The sequence below is a fragment of the Malaclemys terrapin genome, chromosome 23 (assembly GCF_027887155.1).
Source record: "Malaclemys terrapin pileata isolate rMalTer1 chromosome 23, rMalTer1.hap1, whole genome shotgun sequence".
NCBI lineage: Eukaryota > Metazoa > Chordata > Testudines > Emydidae > Malaclemys > Malaclemys terrapin.
The window spans coordinates 16,502,087-16,512,086 of NC_071527.1; the positions used below are offsets into that span (position 1 = coordinate 16,502,087).

Below are 10,000 nucleotides of genomic sequence, written 5' to 3' on the forward strand. Positions count from 1 at the left end.
CCACAGGCCCCTGTTGTTGGCAGGGCCTGGCTGAAACCAGCCAGGGTTACAGCACCCCCAGGCCCTCTCTGTAGGGGAGATCTTTAGACCCAGCCCCTCCCCCCGGCCCAGCATAACTGCCCTGCCCAGCAGTAAATGGGGGTGGGGGGCCTACAGCACATCTCACACTGGGGGAGTCCCATTGGGGCAGAGCCCCCTCCCCCAGGTCACACAGGGCCTCAGATTCAACGAGAACCAGGCAGAGATCAGGGCTGTGCCGCATGAGCTGAACCCAGTGCTGGGAAGCAGCCGAGTGGAGAGAAATTGACCCAATTCAGGGCTCTCCAGAGCCACCAGCGTCCCGTCGCCGAAAGGGGCGTCCTTACCCAGGGTCCCGTGCAGCTCCCCTGCCTGCCTTTTGGGGGGAATTCAGCACCTCGCCTCTCCGCCCCGCTCCCCTCCCGGAGCCAGAGGATGTTGTTGTAGGTTGCGCTGACTAATCTAAAAGCCTCCCTCGGCGACACCCGCCCTCTGCCCTGAATTAATTAACCTCTGATGAATCCAGACCTGAACGAGAGAAGGCCGAGGCCCGGCCCCCGGGGAAGGCCTTGCTCACCTTGCAGCTGGGGGGGCGACCGTGAAGGGGCCGAGGTGCAGGCTAGGAAAGGAGCTGGAGTCTCAGAGATTGCTGAGATTGGTGGCTGGTGAGAGGCTCTTCATACCGAAAACCGGAGGGGGAAGTTGGGGCTACAGCTAAACCCAGCCAGGCCACTCACACATAGGCCAGGCCCCTGCAGGGCGTGCTGAGCCCCCCCCCAATCAGTTCCACCCATGTCGCCCGGCTAGGGCTAGTGCGACAGACGAATTCATCCATTGGCCGCCCTCTCGGGGAGCAGGGTTAGCAACAGCTACAGGAGAGGCCCCGTCATCGCTGACTGGCCTAGGTCGCGCTCTAGTGTAGACACCCCCCCCCCCCATCCCCGTGGGCTGCGTCCGCACCAGGGGGTTCCCCGGGGAGCTGCGATGGCTACGCCGGTCTCATCCCCAGAGCGTAGACGTGGCCCAAGGCACGAAATGGCCGCGGGCTCGGTGAACGCCCCGCCGTTGTGCCGGTGGTGTTATTTCAGGGTGAGTGGATACCGCTCCCACCCCTAGTGCAGACCCGCCTGGGCTTTTAAAGAGGAGGTTGAACACTCGGAGCGACGGAGAAAAGCAGAACAAGAACCGGCGGCCAGACACGAGGCAGCAGGTTGTGACGGTGCCGGTGATTGGTCCCCGGGAAGAGTCGTGAGTCACACGACGGGGGAGCGGGAACGGCTTGGGCTGGACGGCGCGGAGACGAGATGGGCTCATGGCCCCCCAGATACGCGTGTCGCTGTGTCCACCCCATGGAGGGGTGGGGCCACTTAGCTAGCCCCGGTTCCCCGCGGTGCTGGATGGTGGCTGCTGTCTAAGGCCGCCCCCCTTGGAGCCCCCCAAGCCCCCCACCTCACAGCCCCCAGCACTTGTGCTCTGGGCTCCCCCCGGTGGCCACGTGGGAAACTGCAGCTGTTACGTTCCACCCAGGCAGGGCCCAGCTGCGGCTGTAGGAGGAGCAACACCGCCCCCTAGTGGGTAAACGAGGCCAGCGCTGCTGCTGAGCGTCGGACGGGCCTGGCCCCGGGATTCCCGTCTCCCAGACCCCCCCTACCCACTAGACCCCCCTGCCCTCCCAGAGCCGGGGATAGAACCCAGGAGTCCTGGCTCCCAGACCCCCCCCCCGCCCTCCCACAGCTGGGGATAGAACCCAGGAGTCCTGGCTCCCTGCTCTGACCCCTAGACCCCACTCCCCTCCCAGAGCTGGGCTCTCTACTGGGGGATGTGGGTGTGAGGTTTGGGCATCTCGTGGGGGCGGGGGGTGTCTCCAGGCTTTTTACCAAGGGGGGGCGGTCCTGCTGACAGCCACTCCCTATGGCGGCTGGAATCCCTTAGGGAGGGGGCAGCTCAGCCCAGGGCCCCAGAGCCAGGACAAAACCAGGGGGAGTGGGGAGAGTCGGTATGGTGCAAAGGGGGCTGCTGGGGAACCCAGCCCTCACCCGCTTGGCACGGCTCAGTGTGGCCTGGGAGAGCTCCCCCGGCCCGGCCCAGCCCTCACCCGCTTGGCACGGCTCAGCGTGGCCTGGGAGAGCTCCCCCGGCCCGGCCCAGCCCTCACCCGCATGGCACTGATCAGCGTGGCCCGGGAGAGCTCCCCCAGCCCAGCCTCCACCAGTTCAGTGTGGCCTAGACCAGCGTCACCCAGGCCCGGACTGAAGAATTTGGGGGCTTGTGCATGATGGAAATGGCGGGGGGGGGGCACAGCAGAGTGGCCTGCCCCACGCATGCCCCAGTCCACACAGGACGAGCCCAGCAGGGGGCATCAGACTCTTGACGCCTCTGGGCCTTGCCCCCAGGGATGGTCACAGGTAACCCCTTGGGACCAGGGGGTGTGAGTTTGTTAGGGGTGTATACCCCCCTACACACACACCCACACCCCCTACAAAACAGACACCCAATAGACACAGACCCCCACACCCTGTGCACACACCCACTCTACACAATTCACAACATCCAATCTGGCCACAGACCACAACTAACTGCCCCCTCCCTGGCCCGCTGCTCTGAAGGGTTCCCTGTGCTGGGCTGAATGACGATGGGCATTGCTAATTAGTGGGGGGGGTGGGCTCCCCATTAACCCTTTGGGCACCAGACTTCCTGGCCTGGGTGTTTTCATGGCCTTAGCCAGGAGTCCCCATACATGTGGGGGGGGGGGCTGCCACCTGCAGGGGGTCTCTACCATGCGCATCCTGTTTGCGACAGGCTGCTTGCTGCACCCCCCCATATGCCCTCCCTCACCCCCACCCCCCCGCAGGCTGCAGGCAGGAAGGGGCCGGAAGCAGATGGGGCCGGCTGCATCCTGCTAGGCTGACCAGGTGCATCCTGCCGCCAGGCCTTGCCACCGCGGGGCGAGGCAGTGTGAACGGGGCCGGGTGTGAGCCAGGGTGTGCGAGTGTGAACGGCCGTGTGATGTGTGTGCAAATGTGCAAAGCCATGTGCCGAGTGTGCAGCTGTGTGATGTGTGTGAGTGTGCACAGTGGTGTGATGTGTGTTTGTGAGTGTGCGGTGCAGTGTGAGTGTTGCTAGGGCTCCACAAGTGTGAGTGGGCATGTTCAAATGTGCTCTGCCATGTGCAGTGCAAGTGTCTCTGCATGTACAAATGTCAGTGAGTGTGAATGTGGGATGTGTGCAGCAGTGTGGGGGAGCGTGTGTTGCAATGTTGTCAGGCGCATGCGTGGCAGTGCAGTGGGGCACTGTGTGTGGCAGTGCAGGGGGTGCGTGCGTGGAAGTGAGGGGAGCATGCGTGGCAGGTGGGCAGCGTGTGTGGCAGTGGGGGGGCATGTGTGGCAGTGCAGGGGCGAGCGTGCATGGCAGTGCTGGGGGGAGCATGCGGGGGCAGCGTGCATGGCAGTGGGGGGGGAATGTGCATGACTTGCGGGGGCAGCGTGTGTGGCAGTGAGGGGGGAACATGCGTGGCAGTGCGGTGGCAGCATGCATGGCAGTGCCAGAGGGATCATGCGTGGCAGGGGGGATCATGCGTGGCAGGGGGGAGCGTGCGTGGCGGGGGGAGCGTGCGTGGCAGGGGGCAGCGTGCGTGGCGGGAGGGCAGCGTGCGTGGCAGGGGGAGCGTGCGTGGCAGGGGGCAGCGTGCGTGGCAGGGGGCAGCGTGCGTGGCGGGGCGCAGCGTGCGTGGCGGGGGGCAGCGTGCGTGGCAGGGGGCAGCGTGCGTGGCGGGAGGGCAGCGTGCGTGGCAGGGGGGAGCGTGCGCGGCGGGGGGGGGGCAGCGTACATGGCAGTTTGAGCACTCAGGGTTGTGCCAGACACAGGCAGGGCTCGTGACTGAGGCACTGGGCCCGGACCCGTCGCCAGGGGCTCGGCCCCCCAACCCCAAGTGCCCAAATTGGTGGTGCTACAAGCTGGCACAATGGTGCTACCCCCGGGCCAGGAGCTGCCACCATGGAAACCCAGCAGAGTCCCCCGGACGTTCACACACAGACACACTCATGCACACACAGACACACCTGCACACAGAGACACACTCGCACACGCAGACACAGACACACTCATGCACACACAGACACACTCGCACACAGGCTCAAGCATGGGGAATTGAAGGCTAAAAAGTCTCACTGCCGTTTATTTTACGCCCCCTCCCCTGCCCTGTCTCACCCCCCCATCTCCTTCTGCCCCCGCCCCCTGAGGCCTGCAGATAAGCGAGAAAGACACAGAGCTGGGAGGGGGGAATGACCCTGGGGAGCACGTGGCCAAGTGGGGAGCAGGGGCCCCAGCCCGGCTCTTTCCATCCCCAGCCCCCAGTAACTAGCACAGTCCCTTAAAGAAGAATGAAGGCCCGGTCCAGCTTGCTCTGGGGAAGGTCCATCACCATGGGAGCGTTGCTATGGGGATCATCCATTGCCAGGGGCGGTGCCCATCCATGGGGAGCATCCGTCACCTTGGGAGGTGTTGCTGTGGGGAGCATCGAATGCTATGGGCAGTATCTGTTGCCATGGGCAGTGGCCATTGCTATGGGAGCCTCTGTCACCATGGAGCGTGGCCATCACCATGGGGAGTGTTGCTATGGGGAGCAGCCATCACCGTGGGGAGCATTGCCATGGAGAATGGCCCTCACCATGGCTGAGTGGATGGGAGGGGAGCGATGCTGGAGAGGCTTCCAGGGGGCAAAGGGGGGGGGGATAGCTCTTGGCACAGGCCATGGCCTGGACAGACTCAGACCCTGGAAGGGGGAACGCACAGAGGGAGTGAGGCAGGGACCAGCTCTCCCATTCTGCAGGCCCTGCCACCCCAGCTCTCCCACCACCACCCCAGCTCCCCAGACTCTGCCCCTCCAATCAATTCATCAACCCCGGCAAACTCTCCACAACAGCAGATGTCACCCCCACCCCACCCCCCGGAATCAGCCTGGCTACGGGCCAGCTGGGGCTCGCCGCCCCGGCTCATTAAGGAGCCAGGCCGTGACGGCTGTGCGTGGAGCTGGCCGCGTCCCCGCTCCGGGAGAGTCAATTCCAGGACTGGCGCAGGAAGCAATGGGAGCTAAACAAGTCTATTTCTCTGTGTGAAGTGGCCCAATGGTTCTGACTAATATTTTCCTGAGCAGTGGCTCCAAGAGGAGGGGGAAGTGAGGGAATTTCCGGCCATTCTGGGCGTAGGACCCGCCCCATCCCCCTGCCTCAGACCGACTGGCTGCCTCTTGCACCGGGGCTGGGTTTCAGCGGGGGGTGAGCCCGTGTAAGATTCAGGAGATACGGGGAGCGAGCGCAGATCCTTCTTGGTCCGAGAGCACAGCCACGGCCGGCTAAAGGAGAATCCCAGGGTGGCGAGCGCAGTATAGGGCATATGGCACACAGAGGAGCAGTTCTGATTCAATCTGCACCACACACACATCCCAACCGAGATCGGGGCCCCTCGTGCCAGGTGCTGCATGAACCCTGACCAATATCAGGGGCCCCATTGTGCTGGCAACAGACCAGGACCCCTCCCCTCATCGTGCTACAGACCCACAGTGGACCCTACCTGAAGAACTCATAGTCTAATTAGCTACAGGGTGGGAGGGGAAACTGAGGCACCCAGAAGGGCCAGGACTTGCTCAAGGCTGGGCCTAGAACCCAAGCATCCTGAGTTGCAAGCCAGCGCCCTCACCACTCAACCATGCTGCCTCTCCCTGCAGCCTGTAAGATTGTACAGCCCCTAGCACAACAGGGCTGTATGACTGGCTGAGCAAGGCCCTGCACTCGGCAGGGCGGTAACACAATAGCTTTGTGATGCTGCAGCCAAGCTGTTCCCAATCAGGTGGGAACGTTGGTGGGCAGAGTCCTGAGGGTTTGGGGGGGGGCGACCAGACAAGCCCGGTCTCCGCTAATGTCCAGCCCGCAGAGACAGTGGCCCTTGGTGCCGCAGGCAGAGCAAACGCTCTGCTGCCCCATGCACAGGTCATAGTCTCATGCTTCCATGCACCAGGCTGGTCACCCAGCTGGGCCCTTTCACCCCACTCTGGTCAGTCCCCTCTGGAACCCAGGAGTCCTGGCTCTCAGCCCCGCCCCCAACCACTAGATCCCACTCCCCTCCCAGAGCTGGGAATGGAAGGAACCCAGGAGTCCTGGTTCTCAGCCCTGCCCGCAACCACTATATCCCACTCCCCTCCCAGAGCTGGGCATGGAACCCAGGAATCCTGGCTCCCCGCCCCCTGCTCTAACCCTAGGCTCCACTCTCCTCCCAGAGCTGCATGACCTCAGAGGAGGAGCTGTTGGGGCATTCCTGGGGGGGGGGCTGTTTTCTCCTCTTCTGGAGCGTCAGGTATGGGCTGCTGTTGCAGCCAGGATACTGGCAGTTGGGGGCAATGCTATAAGGCAGGAACTGGAAAGAACGCAGAGGAAACCCGAGTTCAAGCCCCCTGCCCGGATGAATCGAGGCCGAGGGGAGGAAACTCAGTCAGTGACTCAGAACGCGCTGTGCCCACAATTGTTGGCAGCCCCCAGGGCCAGGAGATGCCCCCTGCCCCAGGAGGAGCCTGGGTGACCTGATGTCCCCTCACCTCACACACCTCCAGCCCAGAACCCCCGGCTCACCCTGTGCACGGGTGCCAGGCAGTCAGGGCACCAGGACCAGGGGAAGCTGAAATGCAGCCACCTCTGGGGTGGAGGGGGCAGTGAGAGCACAATGCCTCGAGCGACTCCTTGACAAAGCCCTGGCTGGGATGATTTAGTTGGGGATTGGTCCTGCTTTGAGCAGGGGGTTGGACTAGATACCTCCTGAGGTCCCTTCCAACCCTGATATTCCATGATTCTATGACAGGGGAGAGGGGCTGCGGGGCGGGAGTAAGTGAGGGGCAGCGGTAGAGTTGTGTGTGGCTGGCTTAGCGGGGTGGGGAAGGGGACATGGGGCCTTTCCCCACTAGGGGGCGTGTCTCCCATCCAGCCCTCAGTGAAATAGGGCTAGTCATCCTTCCTGGGTTCATTCTGAAGCATTTCCAATGTGCTTTGAGATCCCCAGTGGAGGGGCTGGGCCCGGCCCTTAGCATTCATTTCAATAAGGGAATGCAGCTGGGGGCTGTCCCCTCCCCAGCCCGGGGGACCCAGGCGGGGCTGGGTTCTGCGCTCTGGGCAGGGAGGGGCACCGCTGGAAGCACGGTGCAAACGTTCAGAGCCCGGGGAAGGAGCGTGTCCCCCTGCTATGGGTGGGGAAATGGAGGCACAGAGAGGGCAGGGACTAACCGCAACGTCAGGCTGCAAGTGAGTGAACAGAACCCAGGCGTCCTGACTCCCAGCTCTAACCACTGACCCACCCTAATATGGGGGGGAGGGGGCGGGGGGAATAGAGGCCTCTGTCAAAACCTTTAATGTAAAATAGAAAATGAAACTCCTTGTTCTGCAGGAACTTCCCCAAAATGTCAGTTAGAGCCGCTGGGCGGAGGCAGGGCCCAGACTGGCTCAGCTCTGCCCTGGCTTGTACCCCCTGAGCCTGGCTGTGCCCCTCCTGCTCCTCCGCCCCCCAACTGACACACTCTGCGGGGGCCTAGAGGGCACAGGAGAGACAGGCTCCAGCACCCAGCCCTGCCCACAGCAGCAATGCCGGGAAAATCCGGCTCCGGCCCTGCAGCTCTGGGCTGGAGCGGGCCCAGTGAGAGTGGAATCTGGGAGCCCTTCCCCCCCAAACTCCAACAACCCTCTACTGAGCATGTGCACACCGATTTCCCCCCCAAGGCCCTTTAACTTGGCCTCATTGGAGCACATTTCCACAGGGCCAGCAAAAGGCACCTCCCTGATGCCAGGGTGACCCTCCCTGTCAAAGTGCAGAGCCCTGCTCCAACACAGGGGGGCGCTAGAGCTTCTTAAATAAGTGGGGATAGGAATTATTTGAACTGTGGCACCACCGCTGTATTGTTCCCTAGCTGGGTTCTCTGGAACAGCTGAAACTTTCCGAAACAAACCCGTTCAGCCCAAGGCAAACCACCGCCTGGAAAACTCCAGGCCGAAGGCTTAACGTCTGGCAAAGTCAGACGCTGCGAAATACAGGATCTTCTCATGGGAAGGGTCAGGCAACCTGTAGCTACCGGTAGATAGATGTGTAGTGTAGGAGGCTGGATGGACGGATGGTGGGCATGGACGGACAGATAGGCCCGTGGCTTAGTGTTTAGGGAACCATCTAGAGGATGATGATGATTGGGAGAGATTTCCAGCCCCCCAGTGCCATTTGGTACCTGATGCACGGAGGAGAGGTCGGGCACCTCGCTCGTATTTGAGTCTCTTACGTACGTCTGAAGAAGTGAGGTTCTTACCCACGAAAGCTTATGCTCCCCATACTTCTGTTAGTCTCAAAGGTGCCCCAGGACCCTCTGTTGCTTTTTACAGATTCAGACTAACACGGCTACCCCTCTGATACGTTATTTTTGTAACCCCAAACCCCCCTCAGAGCGGGCACCGCATAGACACAGTCCCTGCCCCAGTGAGCTTGCAGTATATGGTGACTGAGGAGAGGGGACACTGAGGCACAGAGCGAGGCTATGACGGTCCCAGGGCTCCCAGGAGGTTGGTGGCAGAGCCAGGAATAGAACCCAGCCGTCCTGAGGCCATCCCGTGGGGTCCCTGCATCTCTGCCACCGCAGCCCGGGATTTCATTCCCAAACTATCCGCCTCCCCCCGCCAAACCTCTTGGCTTTTCCCGGGGACCCGATCCTGGATTTCGGGGCCTTGACCTTTGGCTCCCATTCACAGATTAGTCTGGGGTCCCAGTGGCTTTAAGGACCCCCAAAAGCGGGCAGGGCGGAGGGGGGGTCCCTTTCCCCAGATCCAAGGTTATTATGGTTTGCAGCCATGTAATTAACGAGCCGACTGCCGGCTCCCTCTGTGAACACTCCTGTTTGTTGGGTTCTTTCTACCACTACGGTTTCCTCTTGCTTTCTTTCCAAGTCTCCCGTTAGGTTGAGTCTGACGAGGGGTTTCCTTATCAGCACGGCACAGGCGGGCCCTCGCCTCTTATCTACCAGCTGCAGCTACATCCCCAGTCCAACGAGCAGGAAACCTCTCTCTGGGGCGGAGGGGGGGAGTGGACCAGACTTCTTCAAATCTTAGTGGCCTCTTAGAGCGAGAGAGAGGTGGCGTGTGTGGGTGAGGGGGGCTAGCAAGTAAGATGGGGGGGAGTTGAGGCCGGGAAAGGCGCTTCAGCCTATTTGATTCCAATCCCGCCCCCCCCAAAAAAACCAAAATTTCACCCTAGCACCCGCCGAGAAGACGGAGACTCGGACCCCGGATCATGGACCCTGCGCATGGTGGCCAGGACCAAGCATGTGGCCAAGTTGTGGGGTAAGGCGCGCCCGGGGCGCAGAGATGCGCCCATCCCGGCTAGGAGCGCGATCGCTCCTCGGGGCTTCCTCGTTCACCGTCGAGGGGCGCTCCCGGGGCCCGTCACCCTCACACCCCACCGCGGGCACAGCGAGGGGGGAAATGTCGGGCACCTGCTTTGAAGGGAATTGGGTGGTGGGGTGGGAAGGGTTGTTCGCCTTCGTTCATGGAAGGAGGGGGCGAGACGGGGTCTTTTTTCGGGTGACTATTCCGGGGTTTGTGCGCGGTTGTGTCTTTCAGGGGACAACTTTTGGCCCGTTTATTTAGCTCAAACGGGAATTGATTGGAGCCAGTTTCCCAAATCCAACCGACCAAGGCTGGAAAGGGGTGAAATATGGGACGTTTGGGATTATCTAAACCAAAAAACCCCCCAAAAACCCCATTGCATTCAGGACCGAGAGCTTTCGGTTTGCTTCCCCTTTTCTTTGGTGATTTGTTTGTTGGCGATTTGAGCTCAAACCCGAGGAACCAGAGAGATTTCCTGCGCTTCGAGGCCGTTTGGGGGAACGCGCCGCTTTTGAAGTTTGGCTGTAATGTTTCACTGGCGCATCGGCACCTCTGAAACCCTCCAGCCAACCCGATATGGTCCCC

General features: G+C 61.8%; 1 protein-coding gene across 1 annotated transcript in view; it reads left to right on the plus strand.

Annotated features, from left to right (window-relative positions):
• Positions 1–9,127: 9,127 nt before the first annotated feature.
• Positions 9,128–10,000, plus strand: part of LYL1 (LYL1 basic helix-loop-helix family member) — a 22,708-nt gene continuing 21,835 nt past the window's right edge. The window contains exon 1 of the mRNA XM_054012841.1: positions 9,128–9,370. Within this exon, the coding sequence (XP_053868816.1) occupies positions 9,334–9,370 (37 nt within the window). The 5' untranslated portion in view covers positions 9,128–9,333. The remainder of the gene's footprint in view (positions 9,371–10,000) is intronic.